General features: G+C 41.3%; 1 protein-coding gene across 3 annotated transcripts in view; it reads left to right on the top strand.

Moving 5' to 3' along the window:
- The window catches only part of LOC123515505, a 105,050-nt gene extending 83,132 nt beyond the window's left edge, over positions 1-21,918 (top strand). For all 3 annotated transcript variants that reach the window (XM_045274174.1, XM_045274176.1, XM_045274175.1), the window contains exons 3-15: positions 3,662-3,856; positions 6,334-6,402; positions 7,181-7,311; positions 7,911-8,021; positions 12,880-12,970; positions 13,224-13,327; positions 14,613-14,694; positions 16,365-16,535; positions 16,902-17,086; positions 18,003-18,113; positions 18,583-18,819; positions 19,097-19,235; positions 20,936-21,918. In XM_045274174.1, coding sequence (XP_045130109.1) covers positions 3,668-3,856; positions 6,334-6,402; positions 7,181-7,311; positions 7,911-8,021; positions 12,880-12,970; positions 13,224-13,327; positions 14,613-14,694; positions 16,365-16,535; positions 16,902-17,086; positions 18,003-18,113; positions 18,583-18,819; positions 19,097-19,235; positions 20,936-21,379 — 2,064 coding nt within the window. In that variant the 5' untranslated portion in view covers positions 3,662-3,667 and the 3' untranslated portion in view covers positions 21,380-21,918. The remainder of the gene's footprint in view (positions 1-3,661; positions 3,857-6,333; positions 6,403-7,180; positions 7,312-7,910; positions 8,022-12,879; positions 12,971-13,223; positions 13,328-14,612; positions 14,695-16,364; positions 16,536-16,901; positions 17,087-18,002; positions 18,114-18,582; positions 18,820-19,096; positions 19,236-20,935) is intronic.
- The last annotated feature ends 5,558 nt before the right edge of the window (positions 21,919-27,476 follow it).

Here is a 27,476-nt window from a genome sequence, read left to right as displayed (position 1 = left end):
TAGACGATTTTATTTACATCAGGAAGCATCTATGGCAGTCAGCAGATTAATGGCCACAGTCTTCACTATTGTAATCTCCACATAAGATTCTGAAGCTTTATAAAAATCACCAAATGATAAAACAGAATAATTATGAAAACGAATCATGGTAGGAGTACTGAAGAGGTTAATTAAGAACACAACCATGGACTTTTTCTTCAGCGGTCAACACGTTTACTGCTGTTTGCTGTTTCACTGTAGTTCCTTTGACGTCAGAGAAGGGAACAAAAATCCAGGTTCGTGTTTGGCAGTACAGCACATGAAAGGAAGGACGGACGAATTTGAAATAAGACTAGATAAATTTGTAAATGTGAGTGACAGGGGATACGAGATATATTCTATAAAGAGACTGACAAGTGTAGGTCTAGTGGCTTCTTAAAGCTTCTCTTACTTTTACCTACTTTTGTTCCTATGTAGCCACTTGTCTCTTGCAGCTTAAATCATTCTCTCATGGGAGTCTTACAGCTTAAATCACCTTCTTATGGGTCTCTTCCAGCTTAAACCGTCTTTTTGTGGTGTCTTTCAGCTTAAATAATTATCTCATGGTCTCTTACAGCTTAAATCACCTTTTTATAGGTTCTTGAAGCTTAAACCGTCTTTTGTGGCCTCTTTCAGCTTAAATAATTATCTCTCTTACAGCTTAAATCGTCGTCTTATAGGTCTCTTCCAGCTTAAACCGTCTTTTTATGGTCTCTTTCAGCTTAAATAATTATCTCATGGGTCTCTTACAGCTTAAATCGTCTTCTTATAGGTCTCTTGCAGCTTAAATCGTCTTCGTTTGATCTTTTGTAACTTATATCGTCATCTATTGGTCTTTGCAGCTTAATTCATTTTATAGGCTTCTTGCAGCTTAATTCGTATTCTTATGGGGTGTCTTGCAGCTTAAATCGTATTCTTATGGGTCTCTTTCAGCTCAAATCCTCTTCTAATGGTCTTTTGCAGCTTGACTCATTTCATGCGTCTCTTACAGCTTAAATCCTCTTCTTATGATCTCTTGCAGCTAAAATCATTCTTTTATGGATTTTTGCAGCTTAAATCATTCTCTTATGGGTCTTTTGCAGCTTAAAGTATTCTCTTATAGGTCTTTTGCAGCTTAAACCATTCTCTTTTGCGTCTTTTGCAGCTTAAATCGTTTTGTTATGTCTTTTGTTCCGTATCATCTTCTTATCAGAGTTACTGCCAAAATAAACGACTTTGAACGACTATTGCCCACGGAGCGCCTGTGTCATCCAGCCGCTGAGGGAGTCTCTGTGGGTGAGATGTATTCGCGTTGCTTCTGGTTAGTTCGTTTGGAAAGGAAGCTTCGGTGTTTTCATAAGTTGGCGCCAGCTCACCTCTCGATGTTTCACTGCTTGTTTGGTGTGGTTGGCGTTTGATTTTTTGCAATGTAAGAGGGAAAACTGGCCAAAGGAAACATGAAACGAAAGAAAAGGACCTACTTTGCTGCCAGTCCTCTTGAAGGTCCGAGAAAGTTGGCTAGAATAAAGGGACAAATTGCCGTTTTCCTTGCTTCATTGACTGATTAATTAATTGGTTTATAAAGGAACCCACTTTGATGGCACATTAGATGAAAGTCCTGCACCTACGACAAGATTCTTTTTTATTTTGTCTCTTTGATAGTTAAATTGCTTCATAAATACATGTTATTCTTTGTTTTTCGTGTGTTTATGGGAAGTACTTTCAGTGTCCATGGTGTTAACATAGCGTGACCATTGCAGAGATAGCTTCGGGTTTATTAGCATGCAAAAATGTACTCGTCCTTTATAAATGAAAATTAAAAAGAAAAATCTTACTAATTATGTATAACCTGAGTGAGATTATATCTGGTACATTCGATATAACCATTTTCTTTCTAGATCAATGTATGTATAAGTGTATCTTACTAAATATGGTGGAAACTCTAGTAAACTCTAGAACTCTCTGCCTGTTTCTGTATTCCAAGTTCCAATGACCTGGCTTCACCTAAGAGGAAGGTATCAAAACATTATTCCTTTATTGGCTCACTCTCTCGGACCTGCAAGGGAACTGGCAACTAAGTGGACACTTTTTTATCCGTTATGTGTTGTCCTCAGCCAGCTTTTTCCTCCATGAAAAATTAAGTTCGGTACCATTAGATATAAAAATAATGAAATAAATGTTTAGTTCAAGAGGGGGAAGAGACTTGAGCGTTGCTGGAACACTTATTAATCAGGTCGTCAGTGGTGAGCCAAATGGAAGCAATAAAAGAAAGTAAATAGAGGTAACAGGTGAATACAAATACGTCTTATGAAAATTACTCCAACGCATAACTTTTGTATCTTCCTTTATGTTTTATTCTCTGATGCAAAACAAAAAGTGTAGAAAAGTCAAGGATTTGGCTGAATAAAGTCTCGGGGAACTGCACTGCTGACTTCACGCAGCTTGAAACAAAAAATTCTCAGTGCGAAGACAGACCAAGATAAGGATATGAAGAAAGACAGACAGATAATGCATTGTGTTTTGTGTTCCCCTGGGTGTGTGAAGGTGCGTGATGTGAAACAAGGCTGAGGAAGTATGACACGGCAACACTTTACCAGTTTGCTGTAATAAAAATGTACTTGTTTTACACATGTCACATAATTATTTCTTAGCCTTTTACGTTTCTAATGGAGTTGTTTACTTAATTTACATGTATTCACTTATTCACTCATTAACCTTGATTTATTCCCGATTTTTTCATATATCCAGCTCTTATTTTCAACGTTTTTTTTTATTCCATGTGGGCTTTTCACGGGAATTTATGGACTAAAGTGGATATTTTTTGCTGGTACCTCCTATCTCAAAGCCCCGAGTGAGGAGGCCCAACCTACACTCGGACCGTGGACAGGATTCGAACCCGTGCGCTTGGAGACCTCCAAGCGCACGCATGATTCCACTGCACCACGGCGGCTTGCAAAGAGAGTGGTATTTTTGGCACTTAACTTGCTCAAACGTCAAAGCAAGGGTAATATAATACACTAAGACGAGAAGTAATCGGTTAAAATGTCATAGCATTGGATTTAAAGGAAAGTATAGGCTCTCAAGTAAAATAATGTTGTTAGTCCTCAAGCAATAGGGAGCTTTAAAATGATTAGACACGCCAGAAAAATGGGAACAATAGTGGGCTTCCTGGTGTTTATTTGTACTGTGACTCAGGGCTGTAACCTACAGTGACCACACCCCCACACGTGAGTCAGGGACTTTTCCCTCCTCACACATCTTATTCTTACTCTGATGGCGGTGGCGCAGCTGAACCTTAGACCCATATACAGAAGCACTTTGCTCTCTCACTACGGCAAATTTTCAAAGTCCATAGTGATGAGTAGCTGGGTTTTCAAGAGTATTTATCCAGTTAATAATGTCAAAATCTTATCACTCTGCTTCTAAAACCGTAAAAATATCTTAAAATATTAGTGTAGATTTAGATAAAGCCCTTTGAAATAGTAGAGGTGAAGCACAGAAGTGTTTGAGAATACGAGCTTAAACAGGAACGAATGTCTCAAATGAAGCTCTGAGGCAGACTGAGTGGTGGGTGGAACAAAAGTGGGCTTAATGGTTTCTCTTCATTGAGGACACAAACACAACCAGACAAATTAACACCTCCATTTTCTTCTCGCCTCCCCAGAAAGCGATGAGACTCTGGACAGCGGCAGAACACACGGTGGCGGCTGCGGTGGTGGCGGTGGTGGTGGGCTTGGCGGCGATAGTGACCTCTGCCCCGCCCCCGCCGCCCCTCGCCACACCCCGCCCGGACCTGCTCGCCCTCACTCAGGACTACTGGCACTGGAAGACGCAAGATTACCCACAGTTCGCCACTCAGGTCAGTCAAGGTTGTGTCTTGGTAACGTGGCGCATGTGATGTTTACTTTCATGAGGTTCAATGTATTATTTGGAAGGCCTGTATTCTAAGGCAGCGTTTCTCAACCTTTTTACTCTTGAGTAACCCTTAGAATAAATTACATGTCTCAAGGAACCCCTGCGCAAAAACAAAATTATATACCATATATTTCTCATTTTATTTTATCGTATTTCACGTGATAAATATCATAATATAAATTATTGAATATCTAGTTTAAGGAAAAATAATATATTATAATATTACAATAACCAATAATATATTGTGCGTGTTTAGTTATATTACGTACATGAAATTAAATAAAAAGTCAAAAGTGCATTAGCTTATCTCACTTGTTCTTGGGAAACCCTTAAGGACCTTCTGCGGAATCTTAGGGTTCCGGGGAACCCCGGTTGAGAAACCCTGGTCTAAGCTCTCATAAGAACTGTTTTCAAAGATTGCAGGGGTGGTTATACTAGAACTCATCCGTAGCTACCCACAAGGTGTGGCTCCTCTTGGGTGCGACGTTGCCACTACTATAGCAGTACCTTCTTCAAAGAAAACGGAGTGATGATCGTTCTCTACTTCATTAAAAGAAGTCAGAAGAGACCCAAATACCTATGCAGCTATATAGTACATTAAATGCAATAAAGATTCTGGTTATATACATGAAAATGAGACAAGTAATTTACATATTTGTCAAATAAGTGCACATACGAGTAGAAACACAGTAATATATTGAGTGGTTCCTTGCTTGAGTTAAAGGTAAGAGTGTTGCCCGATTTGCTTTCTCTTGCAAGAAATATCTATTAAGGCGGAATATGAATTCCTTGGTCTGGCTGCGCAAGACAGTGTATGACGGGGAAGCGTCAGGGGGTCCTTCCATGGTAGTGACCAGAGGAGAAGTGAAGCGACACGTGCGTGGCGACCTGACTCACCCCCAACCTCCCGGGAAATTCCACCTGGGTCGTGAGTGGCAACGTCGCCTGACCTGATATGACACATCACCGTCCATGTATATGAACTAGCTTAATTTATTTTCGTATATGACAATTATTTATATCATCTACCACTTAATTAAGGTTTCTGAGTGTTCTGAGAACGTTATTTTTTTTATAATGCTATGACTACAGGACAGTGAGTAGTTTGTTTTTATTGGAGATTGGGCATAGTCTCACGGCAGACATGGCCAACGCCCTATGGGTAGGTACGGATGGGTTTTAGTATAGTCAGGGCAATATCTTGACAGTGGACGGTTTTGTTAAGAAATCTGTCACATTAGCATATTCTTAACAGATCAGGTGACTTCAGCTCGAGGGAACCTGCCACTCACATCCACAGCGAGCGTAGCAAGTTACTTCACTTCTCACCATCACTGTATACCTTCAGACTCGGTGTCGTGATGGTTACTTTCTTAGCCTTTGTTGCCGCCACCTTTCAAAGCGATTGTTTAATATACGCAAGACTGCTCCTTTAACGTGAGGAGAATCTCCATGCAAATTCTGTCAGTTAACTGATTTTCAGCCAGTCAAAAGATTTTTGATTGAGGGAAGCTTTGAAGAAACAATAAGAATCAATTTAATCAGAATCAAAGTAAATTAATCTTTGTAAAAATAGTTATTCTGTTTACTACTTAAAGTATATAATGTAATATCTAAAATCAGAGCTAGTAACAGAGTTGATATTTTGTGTATCTTCATGATTATCCATAATAACGTAATTGTGAGTGCGGTGAGTTATTCCAGCTGTGGACGCGCCCGCACGGAGTGGTTACCTTCAACTTTCCACGTCTTGTGCTCATAGTATTGGTACTGGTATTTTTTTGGTATCAGCTGCGCAAATCGATGTGTTTTTTTTTTTTATCTTAGTTTAATGAACACGTCCACAGTTTCTTTTCCTTTTGCGCTGTTCACTCCAGGTTTGCCCTTTCGCTCAGCCGGAGTGTAGATACCAGAGGTTTTCTGAGTGATGTCAGTACGCTTAAACTCCGCGCCGTGCCCTGAAAAGCTTTCAGAATGACTTTTTTCTTATGTTACGTATGGGAAGCATTGTTCAGCTTCCATCCGATAGTGGCGCAGACAATTTATAGTGGTACCCATATCAGGGCTTATATCATCTACCCAAGCACATCTTTGGTGTAACCACCTAGAACATGGGTATTATGATGACATGTAGGTAACTTAAGCCACTCGACAAATGGCAAAGTTTCAAGGCGGTACATGGTGGGATTCGAACCTACACGTGGACGTCTGCTCAATCCCACGCTCACCACCTTATCCACGTGAATATCTCAGTGGCGTTTGAAAATAATCGTGGCGTGAGAACAAAGCATTTATCAATGGATTTATGACATATACGGGTTTTTAATGGTATTTTCAGGCTCTGATGTGATGTACGTCAATGAAACAATGAATGAATACGTCATTTCTTTTCTTCATTTCCTCATGGTGTTATTACTGCAGGTGGGCATCAACGACAACACCGCCGGCCGCCTGGATTCGTACAGCATGCAGCACCTACAGCAGCGGAAGGTGCGTCACACAGAGGCGCTGCAATACTGACCCACCGCTTGCCGCTCTGTCGTGTTTCTCTTTTTATATTAAAATTTAAGGAGACAGCAAAGGCGGGTGAACATTTCATAGCCTAACGTAATGTAGCGTAACCAAACCAAACCAAATCTAACTTATCTTAACCTTAACTTCTTCACTATCATGACGTGTTTTCATATTTATTCTGGTTACTATTTGGTGGTTTTATACAGCTTCAGAAACTCATGTGGGGATTGAAATAGCGAAGACTCTGGCTATTAATCTTCTGACCTCCATAGACCCTTCCCTAATGTAAATCAAATAATCTAATCATACCCAAAACTGAAGGTAAAAATGCTTTCCAGTACTGAAGGGGTTAAGATTCAAGTTACGAGTAGACTCAGAAAGCAAGTGTAGCGAACAATCTTAGTTATTGTGGTGATTCGATGGCCATTCCTTCAGCTTGTATCTATTAGGTTAAACAAACACTCAAAAAAATAGATGTAGTGTGCAGCTTTGGTTCATGTTGTGTTTGTACCTTTCCTTCACTGATGAAACAAGTGAGATGGATTTTTCTCTTTTTTCTTTCACTTGCTATTCACTAAGGAAGGAAACTCAGACTGCAGGAAGTTGATACAGTGGACGGCTTTGATTACTTCATTATTTTGAGAGAATCGAGGCAGAATATCACGAGAGAGGAAGGTTCAGACTGCAGCGTTGGATGATAAAAGTGAAGGCGTGATCTTAATGGCATGTGTATGTGTGTTTGTATGGTTGACAGGCCAAGTGTGAAGAGTTCCTGCAGCGAGCGCATGATATCGACGCCTCCTCACTCTCGCCGGAGGATTTGATGACGCTGAAGGTGTTTAAGGAGGAGATGATGACTTACATTCAGAACTTCCCCTATAAAAAGTAAGTAGTGTGTGTCTTTTTGGCGGGAAATTGAAGTTACTCTCGTCATTTTTTCATGTAAGATGGTAAAAATTGACCAATAGCTACATAAATGATAAAACGTTTGCCTAGTTGGTAGTTGGTAGTTGTAGACAGCAATTTGGCAGTGAAGGAAACTCATTTTGCTGTTGTCTTTCTCTGCATTTTTTTTAATCATATCCATTGACACTTAATTAAAGCCACGCTTCGTTAGGTTCACACGTTTTCATAAAGATACAGAGTTAGAGTGATAAGTGGTTAGGTTTATACTTATTTCAATTGATACATAGTGAGATTCAAACTTACTTAAATCGATACATAGTGAGATTTATTCATATTTAAATGGATATATACTTACAAATCATAAATCGATATCTTTTTAAACTGAAACATAACTGAATAAATTGATACGAGACAAGCAGACAGACAAATGAATACACACATGCATAGACGTACACAAAAATACCAACATCTTTTACTAATCCCGTAGTATAACTGCCCCTTGTGTACGTGCCAATGTGTCATCCCTCTCCTGTCTATCACTCCTCACATTCACCAAACTCTCTGTCTATGAACCGCAGATACTTCGCGCCGGTCACGTTCATGGCGGGGCCGCAGGATGACTTCAAGAGGATGGTGGAGAAACAAATGGTGCTTGTCTCTTACAACGACTACCAGAAGCTTTTGTCGAGGTGAGGCAGTGCTGTGTTTAGGGTGGCAAGGGGGAGGATATAGTGTGATAGAAAAGTTACTCACCGTCTTTATTTTTAGCTATTTATTCATTTATTTATTGTATTTATCTCTTTGGTGTTTACTGCTGTACGTGTCGCTTCACTGCTCTGTTCCTATGTTCCGCTGTACTTGCCTGCACGTCTCTGTCCTTCACCTCCCTTACCTGTACTTTGTGTCTGCTCTTCCTGCATTGTATCTCGCACCAAACCTGTCTGTTATTACCTGTTATTTATTTGCTGTTCATTCACTGTTGATCATTCATTGCTGTTTGCTCACTGTTATTCATTCACTGCTGTTCGTTCACTGTTATTCGTTCCTTGTTCTTCATTCCTTGTTGTTCATTCACTGTTGTTCATTCACTTGTTCATTCACTTTTTCATTCCTTGTTTTTCATTCACTGTTGTTCATTCACTGTTGATCAATCACTGTTCTTCATACCCTGTCATTCATTCACTGTTGTTCAATCCCTGTTGTTCATCGCATCTCACAACAAGGTTCTATTTCATTGTGGTGACAAGTAAGGCGTGTTTGTTGAGTCAGCGACCACTTGTCACCTCGTCACCTCGCCAAGTGTCCTCACTGCCGCGATGTTTGTTCACCACACAAAAAACTTTATGGTGCGCCACTTAGGTGACTTTTTTCCCCTGATTTACAACCACACGTGTACAAAAAATAAATCATCAAGAGGCTTAGAGCAAGACAAAAGGTATTGAATGTCTCCGAGGGGCGTTGATCCCCAGCATGGCCACAGATGAGATGTGAGAGCAGCGAAGGACACATGAGAGGGAAACAAATGACTAGTGAGATTATTGAACTAAGAGAAGACAATAATACGGAACAATAGAAAAGAGGTAATGAAAAGGAAAACTGAAAATAATGTCCACTGAAGGTGTATGCCTCTAGATTTTCTGATGTATACAAAACGAAATCCAAAGTTACATTGCCAAGTGCACTGAAGCCTTCCTCTTGAAAGAATTTGTCATATTTAGAGAGAAATACAAAAGCAGACAGAGGGCTCCAGATTTTACCAGCGAAAAGAAGAAAAAATGACAGTACAATTAAGTTTCGTATTAGGGAGGTGGACACAAAAGAGAGAAAGTAGAGTTTTGTGTAGTGAGGTTATCGGACGATAGTGCGTATGCAGTTAAGATCAGAACAACAACATGAAAGAGTCCGACAGAAGATAAAAAGAGATACAACATAGCAGAGAAGAGGGAGGATGAAGACAGTCAGTCAGAGGAGAGTTTTTGATGAGGTGAAATGTTAACTTAGACTGCGACGCTCTTGCGGGTTGACTATCATGGACAACAATATTGAAACGAGGGAATAAATAACATGGACAGTAGACGTAGCAGAAATACTGAAAAGAGATACATAAAAATATATTACAGTGGTATAGACGTTGTAAAAGAATAGAAGCGGACCAATTTGAGTTAAGAATAGAGAATGTGGAGGCGGAAGGAAGACAAAAGCAAGGCCAAGAATTAAAGTGACGATATAGTGAAAGATATGTGGGAAAAACAGTATATTTTCCTCACCCAAATTTCCAGCCCACAAAATATCTATACTAAGTTTCCCCATATGAACCAGATATCCCACGTTGAATGCTCATTTAGAATATTGTCACACCCAATTCTTAAGTACATTTCGCTTTTCAATACAAGAGGATACCAATAATAAAGGCAGCAACGAGCGCTGGCTTTAATTCTGCCAAACGCTTCCACATCTTCTTATGTCATCTTCAGTGGTATAATATAAACTAGGACTTAAAAACACATATCAAAAAGAGACTGACTTAAAACAAAACACAACGAGTTTTTTCTTTTTTTTATTTATACCATGTGGGCTTTTCACGGGAATTTATGGGCTAAAGGGGATACTTTTTTGGGGTACCTCCTATCTCAAAGCCCCGAGTGAGGAGGCCCAACCTACACTCGGACCATGGACAGGATTCTAACCTTCCAACCCGTGCGCTTGGAGACCCCTCGGACCCCAAAGCACACATGGTTCCACTGCACCACGGCGGCCCTTTAAGAAGTTTAAATTCTGCTGTGAAAGGAACCTTGATCTTGGCACAGTGGAGGACAGAATTAAATAGATGAGACACACTAAAAACAGTGAAACGTCCTGCATAGAACGCGTTAAAAAGGCTGCACAAGAGGATATGTCTCGTATTCTCAAACACTTCTCTGCATCACCTCCATTACTTCAAAAGCTTCATTCATATCTATACGATATTTTTAATGTATTTTTAAGATTCTAGAGGCAGAGTGACAAGATTTCTACACTACTAACTGTAGAAACACTCTTTAAAACCCCGTTACTCATCTCTATTGCCCTAAAAATAGTCGTGGTGAGAGAGCAAAGTGTTTCTCAATACGGGCCTATGAGTTTTCCCGCGTCTTGCATTCCTGTGTGTGTGTCAGATTTCTCTCCTGTTTTTTTTTTTTTATTTATTTTTTTTTTTTTTGTGCGTATGAGGTTATTTTTAGTTTGTCCACTTCCTGATACTTCTTCTGTCCTTGTAACGTCTGAGGCAAGTGACGAAGTGAAGGGTAAAATTCACTACAGTTTTGTCTATTTAATTTGACACCTATTGAGTTTTATTCTATTTTGAGCCTATTTTGAGTGGACAGCAGGGGAGTGAGGGAGGAGGGGTAATCAGTGTAAGGAAGAAAAGTAACTTATCCTAGAAAGAAAATATTACGATGATCCTTAATAGAGAATATGCAAGAGAGAAGAATGTAATTAGTTCTCTCTCTCTCTCTCTCTCTCTCTCTCTCTCTCTCTCTCTCGAAATCAACCTTCACACCTTCGGAAGAAATAATCAAAATGAACAACTACAAACCAACCTAAGCACACAACATCACGGGGTCCACTTAAACACTTACCCTCAATGATTCCTGCACACTATTACTGCCTGGAACACGATAAGAGAACAGGAAACAGCTCGAGGCGACAGTGAAGTACAGACCGTGGGCAGGGAAGGTTAACGCGCGGCTCTCTCTCTCTCCCTCTCGTGGCTACAGTGAGCAGGAGGGGCTGCTGGAGGTAGAGAGGCGGCAGAGGCAACACTGGGCAGGAGGAAAGGTTTATGACAGCCGCTAATAGAAATGTTTATGGCATAGTTTGTAATGCCGATGGAGGAGAGAGAGAGAGAGAGAGAGAGAGAGAGTGTGTGTGTGTGTGTGTGTGTGTGTGTGTTTTAATCAATTCATTCACTACTTATGCATCTCTTGGACATAATTTTGCATTCCATCTCCTTCTTTCTTCAAGTAATTTATTTAACTGTTCATTATCAACTATTCAAGATTGTTTATACATTTTTACATCCTATTGTTTTTTTTTTTTGCATTTAATTCTTTTTTGTTCTTATTTTTTTTCAAGTAATATTTGAAACTATTCCTTATTTAACTCGTGACAAAATCATATACGTATGATTTACACGCCATTTTTTTCTTATTTTCCTTTAATTTTGTTCTTTTGATCATCCATTGAGTTATTTACAGAACTATTCACTTATATTAATTCGCCTAACACCAGAACACCACCTCACCACCTCACCATCCTTGGCACCACCAACACCCGCTGCGCCTTGCCTCGTATTCTCAAACGCTTCTGTGCTTTACATCCACTATTTCAAAAGGCTTCCTCTAAACTGACACGAGTTTTAAGGTGTTTTGACGGTTTTAGACGCTGAGTCACAAGATTTCTACATTGCTAACTGGAGGGACACTCTTTAAAACCCGGCTAATCACCTCCGTAGGTTGGAAAATAGTCGCGGTGAGAGAGCAAAGGGTTTCTGAATGATGCTTCTTGTCTGCGTGCGATGCGATGCTACGTTTTCCAGTGGTAGCCTTTTCAACGGCACCTCTTTTTGCCTGTTTGATGTCCAATATTGCTGCTGAACTCTCCTTTTTCTCTTATTCTCCAGCAAGTGCGCATGTCTTCTTTATCTTTCTCGTCTTCGTTTCTTCAACCTTTCTTCTTGCATTTTTTTCTCTTTTACTGTTGTTGTTGTTGAGCTCTTATTTTCGCTCTTATTTTCCACTAGGTATGCATTTTTTCCCCTTTACGTTGCCTTCCTGATGTAGTGTTTTGTATTTATAAGGTCAACCTTTTTAACGGCCCGTCCTTTTTCCTTTTTTTGTTTATAATACTGTGAATTCTATATTATCTCTCTTATTTTCCAGCACGTACTCGTAAAAAAGACTTGTTATTCTTTTATGAATTATATACGTTTTCAACCTATTTTGCTAACTCTTTCACGGTTACAGAAAATTTTCTCTTTAAATACACACACACACACACACACACACACACACACACACACACACACACACACACACACACACACACACACACACACACACACACACACACACACACACACACACACACACACACACACACACACACACACACACACACACACACACACACACACACACACACACACACACACACACACACACACACACACACACACACACACACACATTCTTTTATACTTTACTAAACTAAGCTCTCGTAAATATTTTTTCTACCCTTTCTTAAAACAAAAATCAATCTTCTGTTTTCTCTTATTTGCTGCCCTACCTCACCATGCCATCGATTTTCATAGCGTCAGGAAGGTAAAAGAAAATATAAACTCAATATTAAAAGAACTGAATACCGGGACCACAACAATCACTCCCTATGCATACTATCTTCTTACGTAGGTTGCTGTATCTCAGAGACTCATTAGCCTAATTAATCCCACGTGTTGCAGCGCTTGCTCCTCTTGCCTCATTGCCTGTTGTTTTGGCTCGCCCTCAGGTACGGCGAGTTTCCCAGGCAGGCCCAGGAGATCCTCACACTGCTCAAAGGGAACATTGACAATGGAATCATGCCCTCCAACTGGTCCATGGTGTGTGTGTGTGTGTGTGTGTGAGAGAGAGAGAGAGAGAGAGAGAGAGAGAGAGAGAGAGAGAGAGAGAGAGAGAGAGAGAGAGAGAGAGAGAGAGAGAGAGAGAGAGAGAGAGAGAGAGAGAGAGAGAGAGAGAGAGAGAGAGAGAGAGAGAGAGAGAGAGAGAGAGAGAGAGAGAGAGAGAAACGAACGACCTTCTGTCAAAAGTCAATTCGTTGGCGTGTGGAGGATAACCAGCTGTGTCTCTCTTCAGGTGGGCGTGGTGGACCAGCTGGACAGTCTCGGAGGCCCCGTGGAGGATTCAGTGTTCTACAAGCCGTTTGTCCTCATGCCGCGCACCATCACCACCGAGCAGAGGTGTGTGTGTGTGTGTGTGTGTGTGTGTGTGTGTGTGTGTGTGTGTGTGTGTGTGTGTGTGTGTGTGTGTGTGTGTGTGTGTGTGCGTGTGTGTGTTGAGTCAGTCTCTCTTTTCAAATCTCTCTCTCTCTCTCTCTCTCTCTCTCTCTCTCTCTCTCTCTCTCTCTCTCTCTCTCTCTCTCTCTCTCTCTCTCTCTCTCTCTCTCTCTCTCTCTCTCTCTCTCTCTCTCTCTCTCTCTCTCTCTCTCTCTCTCTCTCTCTCTCTCTCTCTCTCTCTCTCTCTCTCTCTCTCTCTCTCTCTCTCTCTCTCTCTCTCGTGAAATAGTTTATAGTTATTACATCTATATACTCTACTATATACATAATTTCATTTGTCATTCTTCTGTCTCTACAACATCTCTCACTCTTCATGAACATGCAAACTTTTCCCCATTCTACAGCAATAACTCACCTTTGTTACATGCTATGACACAAATTTCATGTCCATTTTAAGAACCATTGATTCATAGTGTTCACGGTTACAGTTTTTCTTGAGCGAAATTTCTGGTTTCTAGTATAATTAACTGACGTTCTATTGGTTTCCTTTTATTATATCCCATTGTGCCAAACGTCCATTGATTTTTTTTCTACACATATAAATTTCTCATTCTTCATTACCTTTGCTTGCATTAAAGAGCTTTATTCATCATTACCTTTCACTTCCCCGTAAAACCAAACGTTCATTGATTTCTTACACACATTTAAGTTTCTCAGATTTCACTACCTTCTAATTCAATATAAAGTAAAATGTTAATTGATTCTTTTCACACATTTTATTTTTCATTATCTTAGCACGCCTATAAATTTTTCTTCATTTTTCGTTTCACTTCATCGTAATGTTAATCGCTCATCTTGACCTTTGCACGCATCTAACTTCATCGACCTTTCACTTCGTCCTAAAGGCAAACATTCAGTGATTTTTTTTTTTACACATCTAAGTTTTTTTTCACTTTTCTCATTCTTCATTTCACTTCACAATAAAGCAGAATATTCATTGATCCCTGACACGCATCTAAATCTCTCCTCCTTCATCACCTTCCACCTCACCGTATTATCAACATTTCAATGATTTCTTACATGCATCAACTTTTTCTTTCACTTTTCACTCTCTTTGCAAGCATCTAAGTTTCTCATTCTTCACTTCACTATAAGGAAAAATATTTCGTTCTTCATCACTTTCCATCAGACCCTACAGCCAAAGGTTCATTGATAACTCACACATTTCTAATTCCCTCATACTTCACAGAACCACACTGAGGCAGCAGGCACAGGAAAGGATCAAACAGGACCTTCTTCCCTCCTTCAAGAACATCCGAGACTTTATTGTGGTGAGTTGAAGGAGCTGCGGCCAAGACTCCTTCCTCTTGTTCAGGTGTTGTGTTCCCACTGTGGATGTGTACTGGTGGCAAGTTGTCCTTTCCTTATCTTCATTTTTCTGTATTCTTATTTGTTGTTATTTGTTATTTTCATGATGGAGATATTTTGTTATGTGTGTGTGTGTGTGTGTGTGTGTGTGTGTGTGTGTGTGTGTGTGTGTGTGTGGCAGCAAAGTGGGCATCCATTCAATTTTACCTACTTTATACACTATGAAAGGATTAGTAACCTAACCTAACCTAACCTTTCCAATCCATAACTCAAAGCACAGGTTCGAAAATTACTAATCCTTTCGTAATGTATAAAGTAAGTAAGATTGAATCTGTGCCGCCACACACACAGACACACACACACACACACACACACACACACACACACACACACACACACACACACACACACACACACACACACACACACACACACACACACACACACACACACACACACACACACACACACACACACACACCTCTCACCACACTACCGCTTCCGTGTTGTAAATTTGTCGCCAACGTCATCACTAATAATTTCAGCAAGTTTTTGATTACTTACAGAATGAGTGCAAATCAAAACAAGTTTAGCGATGGACGGGGAATGAGAGATATGTGAGAGTTTAAGTAATGTGTAACTATAAGTAAGTGAAATCATTTACATTCAATGGAATGCATACTACTATTGCTACTTTTTTCTGCTGAGTGTCTCCACCTGTCCTTTCCGAGTCGTCACTAGCCACTGTCAGCCCAAAGATGCGCGTGTACTGGACATGGTGAAATGTTCTTACGAAAGATATCTCCTTCATTTGTATTGTGTGTTACCTATATGGTAGTAATGCAGTGTTGGGATGGCATTCTCTTAGAGGTGGAAATAGTTTATACAAGGATGCTTACAGAATTAACATAACTTTTGTAACATGATCGATGTCTTACGTTTGTTTCAGAGTTTTGACAAACATTTTCTTTTCATAGAAGAGGAGAAACTGGCCAAGGGCAACAAAAAAAAAAGAAAAGGTCCACTTGATTGCCAGTTCTCTAAAAGATTAAGAGAGTTAACCAAAGATCTGGGACAAATGTCTTGAAACCTTCCTCTTAAAAGAAGTCATGCATTCTATAAACGTTAGTTAACTTAATAGTAATAGACACGATGCAAAATGAGCAGCAAGACAGAGACAAGCATTTATCACCAGAGCACATGTGTTGCCAATCATTTTCTTCAGTATCCTGTTACTCTGAAAAATGTCACAAAATTCCAGAAGTGTGTCATATAAATATGTCACCAAGTACAGATGACGGGCACCTAAATATGCATCAGAAAATATAAGACAGTGATACTTAACTGTGTCACAACGTTCATGAAATCGTTATCCAAACATACACCTCAAAACACAAGAGCCATTCATCTAAACATACACCACAAAATACAAAATACAGATATCTAAATACGTCACAATGCATGAGACTACCCACTAAACAAAACAAACTTCTCACTGCAGCAGCACAACACTCACGATGACCCAGTAGTCCTCTTCAAACACAGCAAAAAGTCTTCCGTTATTCTCTCTCATCAGACAAGTCCCCTAAGTGTGAACGAGATAAGGAAAAGTAAGTGTAGTGTCTCTCAACAGAACCAGTACCTGCCGGCCACGCGCTCTGAGGTGGCGGCGTCGTCACTGCCCGGGGGAGAGGATTACTACCTGGCGTGCCTCAAATTCTTCACTAGCACCAACCTCACGCCGCAGGAGATCCATAACCTGGGCCTGACGGAGGTGGCCAGGGTGGAGGAGGAGGTGCAGAAGGTAGGAGGGAGACTCGGCTAGTAGTAGATAATGGAAAAAGAATCGTGTTGGTGTTTAGGAAGGGTATATGTTGGTGTGTTGGATTCCAGGGCTATTCACTGAGAGATATCTGCTTCCCAAAAATATTGATCTAAATAGAACTTAAAACTGTATCCTTTACAAGTAGAATATTGGTAGCGTGTGTGCCAGTGGTTAACAGCTTTGATATGGAAAAAAAAAATCACTCGGCTTGTAAAGAGATTGATTGTGACTGTTATTTACATCTTGGCGGGACTAGTTGCTGATGGTAGTAGAGGAGTAAATATCTTCTCGTTATGTATTAATGGAGCAAAAACGCAACACTGACGCGCTGCCTTCCTCACACAGACTGCGGCGGAGATCGGAATGGAAGGCAAGACTTTCTCTGAGATCAGCGAGGCCCTCAAGACTGACCCAGTACAAAGGTTCACCAGCAAGAACGACCTCCTGAACACCTTTAGGAACACCATCTACAATGTCATCTATCCCCGGGTGCAGGAAATGTTCCCCAGCCTGCCGCCGACCAACTTCACGTAAGCCCAAACCAATCACTATTCTCCTCTTGAAAATGTAATATTTTTGTAAGTGCTTCCCGTGCCTTTAGTTTCCTGCTGTTTTCCACCAGATGTGTTTCATTTGTTGTCATATGTATACCGATTAGGATTAGGAAAATGTCTAGTGATAACCATGATAATAATGTTGCCTCAAATATGTGACTCTTTTTACCGGATATAAAGCGACTTGCAGGCATCGTGCAAACAGAGATCATGTAAGGCAGCAGCATATATCTAATGAGAGAGCGTATGTTAAAGAACTAGAGCTGTCAAATTGAACTATTTCATTCTTCCTTCTCTGGTAAGTCAGTAATGCTAATCCTTACAGTTCATCCTTTCTTACTGATTTTATTTTTTACATAAAAGTAAAAAAACAAAAATGCAGAAAAGACTGAAAAGTATTAAAAATCCATTCATATATCTGTTTGTACTATGCAACTGATCAGTTGTGTTATTTCGTGTTTCACTGGAATTTTTAGTGTACTTAATATGTTTCAACTTGTGATTTGATTTGCACTCATTCTGTAAATAATAAAAAAAAAGAAAAAAAAAAACGATTTACCACAAGTTGAAACATATTAAGTACAATTTAATTTACACTAAAATTTCCAGTGAAACACGTATTCGTTTACAAAAATCTCGTGAACGGGATCAGCTGTACCTTTCAAATAAAAGAGTGGGTCAGCTGTATGTTCTCTCTGGCTGACAATGGTACATGTTAAAAACAGATGTGTATTGATGATCTCTTAGTGTATTCAACCACTTGTCTCTCCTTTCTCAATCCTTGCCGCCCATCCCTCCCTCCTCTCATGCCTTAGTTCATTCCTCTGCCTCTCCTCTCTCAACTCCTCTTTCTCATCCCTCCCTCCTCTCATACGTCCACCTCACAAAACAGAGTTGACGGTGATGACAACCCACAAGCCATCTTCGCGCGGTACTCTGGCCCCTCCATGGACGGCTCGCGCCTCGGCTCCTTCATCCTCAACACTCACTCCTACGACGTGCGGTGAGTCTGGTCTGCAACCCTTCAAGGCGTCAACCATTACAGTATTTTTTATCTCTGTCCTTCCCAGCTCCTTCTCTTCATTGCTCCTCTGGTTAGGTTGCTGTACCATATTGCAATGTTGCTCTTAAAACTGCTGTGTATGTCTTTGAATTGGAATACAGAGCTTTGACCAGTGCGTGCATGCGCTTGTGTGTTTATTTTGTCAGATTCAAAGCTAGCCAAGGTCAACTTAAAACGAAAAAAAAAGGCCCACTTAGTTGCCATTCCTCTTGCAGGTCCGAGAGCGTTTGCCAAAAATAAAAGGACACATGTCTTGAAATCTCCCTCTTAAATTAAGTCAAGTCATAGGAAGTTGGAAATACAGAAGTAGGCAGGGGGTTATGGTGTTTAACAGAGAAAAGTATGACTGCTTGAGAGTATTGATTGACTCTTGCATTACCGCCGCCTATATCACTGCATGTCATTTCAGCAAGAAGTACGAGGTGATGGCTCTCTCCCTTCACGAGACGTTGCCCGGCCACCACCTGTACGGCGCCTACAGACAGATGAACCCCTCCACCCCAAGCTTCCGCAAGTACATCGACTTCACCTTCTACACCAACACGCCGGCCAGGTTCCCGCTGCACACCGTCTTGAGCGAAGGCTGGGCACTATACTCTGAGTTCCTTGGCGAAGAGCTTGGCCTGTACACGGACCCCTACCAAAAGTGAGTGTCTCTTTGCCTCAGTGCATCGTCATAGAAGACTGTATGGTGCGCTCTCTCTCTCTCTCTCTCTCTCTCTCTCTCTCTCTCTCTCTCTGTGCTGATCAACCTGTTAGTGGTTTTTTTTTCTTTATTTTTTACCATTAATTGTCTAATGTTCAGTGAGAGCTTCTGTTGAGTAGCCATGTACTGGCCAGCTGGATTTCCTCAAGGCAATATTATGTACATATATTGTTTTGCAATTAGTGGTGAATAACTCATGATAATTCCGCACACACAGGATGGGCCGCCACTCCTTTGAGCTGCTGCGCGCCAGTCGCCTGGTGGTTGACACAGGTATGCACGCGCTGGGCTGGTCCAGGGACAGGGCTGTGGCCTTCCTGCTGGACCACACGGCGCTGTCAGAAGAAAGCATACAGGTATACACGCGTGTGGATAACCAGATTTTTTATATATTTTTTATTTTTTCATTTTATTTTATTTTATTTATTTATTTATTTATTTTATTTTATTATTATTATTATTTTTTTTTTTTTTTGTGTGTGTGTGTGTGTCTGTGTCTGTCTGAAATCCTGCAATCAGTAGATCTATAGAAAGAAATATAGTAGAGCAAAGTAACAAATGAAGGTGACGTATGATAAGCAGACCTCACAACAGGCCCTCCCCACCCGGCACATCATTCACCCCTCCTGGTTTTTCAGTTTGAACACACACACACACAAAAAAAAAAAAAAAAATGTAACAAATATCTGCAAATTTTCACATCTTTTTATTTTTGGTTTATCACAAATCGTCACAATGAACTTTTATATTTTCACTTTAAAGAGGTTTTCTTTAATTTTCTTTCTTTAGCTCTGTGATAAGTGTATGTATAGTACTCTCTCTCTCTCTCTCTCTCTCTCTCTCTCTTTGGGTGTAAATATTTTTTTAAGAACTTTATGTGAACTATTGAAGAGAAATAGCTTACTTTTTTCAGAATTACGTCCTGAATTTACATTTGTTTACTTTGTTTCGTCTTGTTTAAGCGATCGTGTTGGAAAATCCATGTTCGTTTCATCATGCTTTCAAATCAAGCCTCGGGTTGTTGGGATTACGTGAGCTCGTCTATTCATTTCCCTCTTCAAAACTTGAGAGAAAAAAATGATTAAACAATGAAATATAATATCGCATCAGTAATAGTAGTAGTAGTAGTAGTAGTAGTAGTAGTAGTAGTAGTAGTAGTAGTAGTAGTAGTAGTAGTAATAGTAATAGTATCAGCAGTAGCAGCAGCAGCAGCAGTAGTAGTAGTAGTAGTAGTAGTAGTAGTAGTAGTAGTAGTAGTGCACCATAACATTTAGTTCCATTTGAAGCTTGGTTTTGTACTCGTATACCATGCAAGGAGAATGAATAACCAGTGAGCTACGTTTCTCCACACAGACACTGTCTCCACTTTTAGTGTTCGCTTCTATTTCTTTGGCGTGCTGCGTCCATCCACTGGACCTTCAAGAATTATAAGGAAGGAAAATTCCCTCCACTTGTCTCATCGGTGAACTCTAAACATACAGGAGAGGATCGGAACAGTTGTAAACAGACAAAATAAAGGCCAGTCACAACCCGCACTGGAACACCGTATCCTGGAAACACCTGGATAAAGTGCCACGCCGTGTGAAGTGGCACTCTTTCTAATCTATAGCGGAAGGAATGTCAAATTTTTGCTTATGCTGTAATTTATTCTTACTCCTACTTTGCATTCTGGAAAATGCATATATTTCTAATATGAATATAATAAAGCAAAATATGATCAAATGATGAAGTGCGCCAGTGAGTGTGTGGCAGACTAGAGCCATCCAAGCAGTCAGGCTCTGTTCGGTTCACTGTAGTAATGAAAGTTGCTGCAATGGGACATTGCACGAGGTGCAGTCTGAGCTTTCAACAGTGAGCCTTCCGTGCTTTCTGTCTTGAACAAGGCGGTCATAAGACCTTCAGTGGCACACAACCCGACACGGGTAAAGCATGAGTTGTGACCTTTCACTGGAAACTTTCTTGATTAGAGCTTCCAATGTCTCGCATCTTTCTTACCGTTTCCAACCTTCCCTCACTGCTGTGGTGGTTAGAAGCTAAACACTCGTCTTCCTTCCAGGGAGAAGTCAACAGGTACATCACGTGGCCGGGACAGGCCTGCGCGTACAAAGTGGGCGAGATCAAGATCAAGGAGCTGCGGCAGAAGGCGCAGAACGCCCTGGGCAGTCTGTTCCGGCTATCGGACTTTCACGACGTGCTGCTGAGCTGCATCGGGCCGCTCAAGATCGTGGAGGAGTGTGTGGCGAGCTACATTGAGCAGACAAACCTGGAGATAGAGAAGCGGGGAGAGGAAAAGGCGGAGGAGGAGGAAAGTGGAGGTGGAGGCAAGGAGGAACACGAGTCCACAGACCCAAGAGAGCAAGGCGTGGGTAGTGTGGGGAGTGTGGCCAACGAGGACACGACCGGTGGGCGCGGCGCCAGTGTGGCGGGCAGCAGCAGCAGCAGCGTGCTGGTGGTGGCGGCGTGTTGGCTGCCCCTGCTGCGCGCCGCGCACCTCAGATAGTGCCGCCCAGCGTGCATGGGGCGGCGGCGCCCCGCAGCGCCACACTGCGCCTTGTGATGCGTGAGTGTACAGCTGTATATTGTCGCCAGTCTGTTTGTACATTAGTACGCTGTGTAGCTTTCTTGTCATGTCATAGTCATATATTGTATATTTCCTTTCCTCCAGATGATTGTATTTAAAAAGACTTGTAGTGTAGCGGTGGCATTACACTTCATCATTATCACCGAGTGAGTCTGTGTGTGTCCTCATGGTTGGAGGGAGGTGTCTCGTGATGCCGAGTATGTGAACTGTGGCCGTGTCTGACGCTGAGAACGTTCCCTGTCAGCCTTGGGTGCGCTGTTTGTGAACCTCAACCCACGAGTCTGCCTCCTGTGTACCTGTGTGTGTGTGTGTGTGTGTGTGTGTGTGTGTGTGTGTTCGTCTATCTATTCGTCTGTCCGTCTGTCCGTCTGAACGTGTATGATGCATAATATTAACTCCAATTTGGAGTTGATCATAGAATCTGTCAGGCTGAATAAAGTCCTTTTATGCAAAACCTGCTCCAGACTTTGTATACGAGAGGGAATGAAGTCACCTCGATGTGGAAGCTGAGCCCAATGTTGTGTGCTGCACCAAGGTGATGTTAGTCTTGCACTCAGCTGATGTTCAAAGGTGTTCATCTGTTCCAGTGTTGTCTTTTTTTGTCTTGCCTATGCCGCCTTTCTTTCCCTGCATCTCGACATCCACAACTGACTTATATTTCATCCCCTGCATCAGATTGATCAGGTACTTTCACTTCCTCCAAGATGTGAATGTTCGGAACACGCCTTGCCCACCTCTGCAAACCACACTCATCCTCAGTCTGCCAAGAACGTCTCTTTTCCTCCACCGCAGCCTTCCCATTCCATCACTGGTCACATCCCTTCACAATATTGCCCAGCTGCTCCTTATTCGCCATGCATCAGCACCCTTAACTCATCAAATTACGAAATGTTAGTGAATTGGCAAAGAACTGAGGAACCTTGAGGTGAGTGAGGATATCATAGCCACGATACCTCTTGCTGGTATCTTATCGGTTCCATTGAGTGTGTACTAAGAAAAATAAGACACGTATTCTTAAACACTTCACGTTTTGGTATGGACTCATTTCAGTGTTACATAGCCGGTTCAGATGTGCTTTTTTATAGTATTGGTGCCCAGTCTCTTGCCTAACTATTGCTAGAATCATGTAAGCACTCATCAAAGTCCCCACTGCCTTCCAGAAGAGTCAGTTACAAGTAGGCGAGTAGTAACGGCGAAGTATTTAGCAATGTGAAAACTAAAGAGAAACGGAAGGGAAGTTTGTTGAAAAAAGCTTGATTATGTGTGATGTATTGCTAATTCACCAGGCATTAAGAAAGCAGATGAATTCTCAACTACCATTTCAAAAAGTCCTAAAAGTTTCATCAAATAGATTGTCACTCTGTGTTACCAAATTCTTAACAGATAAGGAACAATACGTTTCCATGTAACGAGAAGGAACATTTTTAGTGTCAAGGAGTTTACCAGACCTACATACGTAATATGTACTTTATTGCATCGCCAACTTGTTGCGTCTGTACAGATTTATAGATGATGATGATATATGGAAACAGGTAGATACGTCTCATCCAGCATCCGCCACATGCCTGTCTACATGACTGCTTCCTGCAGTTTCCCATTTTTTTTTTTTTTTGTTCTTAATGAATTTTCAGATGACGATGACATATGCAAACACAATTAGCACGTGTAGGTCTGATGGTTTCTTCAAGCTTTCCTTGTCTTGCTATTTCTTAATAGATTTTCAGGTGAAGGTAACATATGCAAATACCAGTAATTCGTGTAAGTCTGATGGCTTCTTCCAGCTTCTATTGTTATTTTTTTTTTGTGTTGTTAATTTGTCGCATCCATCCTGTCGCTGCTGAGGGAGGGCGGCGCCTGATGCTGCACAGCCATAGCACTCGCAAGAACTGCAGCGCCACAGTCCTGCCCGTCACATCCAGCGACACAAAGCATTAGTCACACTGCACGTGACGTCCCGCCAGTCACACAAAACAAGCCGGGACGCAAACGATGAGTTAAACGAGGGGACTGTGGCCTTATGATACATTTCTTGAATTTTATTTCCTTTCTAACAGTCGTACGTCATATTTTCAAACATCTTGTAAACAGGATATACAGAATTCTCAGTCTTATGGCATCGTTGAAACAAACATGCCGTTGCCGCCTTTTTTATGCAAGACCTTGGCAGGTCTCCTTCCTGCATAAAAAAAGGCCCACTCCAACTGCAGGTTTCCTAAAAGTTTTTAAAGGAATTAGCCAAAAAATAGGAAGAAATGTCTTGAAACCTCCCTCTTCAAAAAAGTCAAATCGTAGGAAGATGGAAATACAGAAGCAGGCAGGGAGTTCCAGAGTTTACCGGTAAATTTATGAATGATTGAGAGTACTGGTCAACTCTTGCGTTAGAAAGCTGAAAAGAATAGGGATGAGAGGAAGAAGAAAGCCTTGTGCTGCGAGGACGCGGGAGGGGGGGAGGCATGCAAGATCAGTAGAGCAGTTACCATGAAAATAGCGATAAAAGATAGGAAGAGCTGAAACATTCCGGTGGTGAGAAAGACGCTGAAGACAGTCAGTCAGAGGAGGGGAGTTGATTGGACGATAACCTTTTGATTCCACCCAACTAATAAAACTGTATGAGTGGAAGGCCCCAAAACATGCGAAGAGTACTCCATACAAGGACGAATAAGGCCCTTGTACAGAGTTAGCAGTTGGAGGGGCGAGAAAAAATGCCGGAGACGCCTCACAACGCCTATCTTCATAGAAGCTGTTTTAGCAAGAGATGAGATGTGAAGTTTCCAGTTAAGATTATGAGTAAAGAACAGACCGAGGATATTCAGTGTGGAAGAGGGAGAGAGTTGAGTGTCATTGAAGAAGAGGGGATAATTGCCTAGAAGGTTGTGTCAAGTTAATAGATGGAGGAATTGAGTTTTTGAAGCATTGAACACTAGTAAGTTTTCTCTGCCCTAATCAGAAATGTTAGAAAGATCGGAAGTCAGGCATTCTGTGGCGTCCATGCGTGATCTGTTGACTTTCTGAAGGGTTGATTGTCTCTGAAAGACATGAAAAGTTGTAGGGTGGTATCATCAGCGTAGGAGTGGATAAGACAAGAAGTTCAGTTAAGAAGGTCATTAATGATTAATAGAGAGAGAGAGTGGGTAACAGGACAGGACCCTGAGGAACATTATTGTTAATAGATCTAGGAGAATAATAGTATCTGTCTACCATGGCTGCAATAGAACGTTCAGAAGGGAAACTTGAGGTAAAGCTGTAGAGAGAAAGATAAAAACCGTACGAGGAGAGTTTTGAAATCAAAGCTTTATGCCAGACTCTATCAAAAGCTTTTGATATGTCTGATGCAACAGCAAAAGTTTCACCGAAATCTGTAAAAAAGGATAACCAAGACTCAGTAAGGAAAGCCAGAAGATCACCAATAGAGCGACCTTAACGGAAGCCATACTGGCGATCAGACAGAAGATTGTGAAGTGACAGATGTTTAAGATTCTTCCTATTCAGGATATATTAAAAAATTTAGATAATCAAGAACCATGCGTGCTTTGGGGTCCGAGGGGTCTCCAACTGCACGGGTTCGAATCCTGTCCACTGTCCGAGTGTAGGTTGGGCTCCCTCACTCGGGGCAACGGTTTCCTAGCGGGTGGGCTTTGAGATAGGAGGTACCCCCCAAAAGTATCCCCTTTAACCCAGAAATTCCCGTGAAAAAGCCTACATGGTATAAATAAGAAAAAAAAAATTTAATGCTATAGGACAGAAGTTTTAGGTATTAGAATGGTCACCCTTTTTAGGAACAGGCTGAACGTAGGCAAACTTTAGCAAGAAGGAAAGGTAGAAGTCGATAGGCATAGTTAAAAGAGTTTGGTCACGCAAGGTGCAAGCATAGAAGTACAGATTTTGAGAACAATATGAGGGATCCCATCAGGTCCATAAGCCTTCCGAGTGCTTAGGCCAGCAAGGGCATGGAAAACACCATTACGAAGAATTTTAATTGAAGACATGAAATAGTCAGAGGGAGGAGGATAGGGAGAGACAAGCCCAGAATCATCCAAAGTGGAGTTTTTAGCAAAGTTTTAAGAGAAGAGTTCAGCTTTAGAGACAGAAGAGATGGCAGTTGTGCCATCAGGATGAAATAAAGGAGGGAAAGATGAAGATGTAAAGTTATTGGAGATGTTTTTGCCTAGATGCCAGAAATCACGAGGGGTGTTGGAGTTTGAAAGATTTCGACATTTTCTATTTATGAAGGAGTGCTTGATAAGTTGAAGAACAGACTTAGCATGATTCCGAGTAGAAATATAAAGTGCATGAGATATATTACCTTTTGTGGGGAACCTTTCTATCATGTATAGCACGAGAACAGGCTGTGTTAAACCAAAGTTTAAAAAATTTTGGTTGAGAAAAAGAATGTGGAATATACTCCTCCATGCCAGACACTATCACCTCCGTTACACGTTCAGCACACAGAGATGAGTCTCTGACACGGAAACAGTAATCATTCAGGGGAAAATCAACATAATACCTCCTGAGGTCACCCCGTCTGACAGAGGCAAAACGCCAGAAACACCTCCGCTTTGGAGTATCCTGAGCAAGGATTGGAGAAATAGGACAAGATACAGAAATTAGATTGTGATCGAAGGAGCCCAACGGAGATGAAAGGGTGACAGCATAAGCAGAAGGATTAGAGGTGAGGAAGAGATCAAGAATGTTGGGCGTGTCTCCAAGACGGTCAGGAATACGAGTAGGGTGTTGCACCAGTTGCTCTAGGTCATGGAGGATAGCAAAGTTGAAGGCTAGTTCACCAGGATGATCAGTGAAGGGAGAGGAAAGCCAAAGCTGGTGGTGAACATTGAAATCTCCAAGAATGGAAATCTCCGCAAAGGGTAGAGGGACAGAATGTGCTCCACTTTGGAAGTTAATAGTCAAAGAATTTACTATAGTCAGAAGAGTTAGGGAGAGATAAACAGCACAGATGAATTTAGTTTGAGAGTGACTGTTGAGTCTAGCCAGATGATGGAAAACTCGTAAGATTCAATAGCGTGGGCACGATAGCAAGTTAAGTCGTTGCACACATAGACGCAACATCCAGCTTTGGAACGAAATGAGAATAGAAAAAAAGTAGGAGGGAACAGAGAGGGGCTACTGTCAGTTGTCTCAGACAGCTGTGTTTCGGTGAGAAAAAGATGAGGTTTAGTAGAGGAGAGGTGGTGTTCCACAGATTGAAAAATTAGATCTAAGACCGCGAATGTTGCAGAAACTAATGTAGAATAAGTTGAGGGAGATGTCAAGACATTTTGAGTTGCCAACGAGAGAGATCAGCCCGACCTGGGGACATTTCTAGTCCCCTCCCCAGATGGGCACTCCGAGGCTTCATTTGGAGTCGTCATTTTATAATTCTTAATTTTAAGTGAAAGGTGTGTGTGTGGTAGATGCATGTAGTTTTGTGTGAAGAGGGAGAGTCGTCTTTAGACGGCAGACTGCCTCTTTGAGTTGTGAGATACAAAGGGAAACGTTCAGCGAGATCACAACTAGTTTTAATGGAGAGTTCAAAGCACCCCTGAATTAGTGCTATTAGACCTCGCTGGGAGTAAATTGTGCATGTTGTGGTGTGTGTTTATGTTGTTTGTAGTTTTCTTATTCGTGCACCCATTCAGGCTGTCATTGCCACTGTCATGGTGCTTGCTTTCATTTCTATAAGAGTCAGATTTCGTTGCGTGATGTTAGCTTGACAGTCAGCAGCTTTGTTCTGTTCAGGAATCTTTCTCTTCAATCCCCGGACGTTCCTGACTGTTCCTGCAGTATTATGCTACTACGTGCTGCTCCTGCCTTTATTCTCGCCCTTCTTCAATAAAGCCGGTGCATGAGGTCACCCAATTTCGTTGTTGCAGTCTCTGTGTCAGGATAAAGCCATAATTAATTTGTTCATGTTTGAAAAAGTCAGGTTTGAAAAAAGAGATAGAAAGGAAATGGTTCTCAAATAGAATGGTAGATGAAAGGAATGGATTTAGTAATGAGGTTGTTAGTGCTGAGTCCT

This window comes from Portunus trituberculatus, chromosome 39 (assembly GCF_017591435.1).
Source record: "Portunus trituberculatus isolate SZX2019 chromosome 39, ASM1759143v1, whole genome shotgun sequence".
NCBI classification, from domain to species: domain Eukaryota; kingdom Metazoa; phylum Arthropoda; class Malacostraca; order Decapoda; family Portunidae; genus Portunus; species Portunus trituberculatus.
This window is presented reverse-complemented; position numbering and strand designations above follow the sequence as displayed.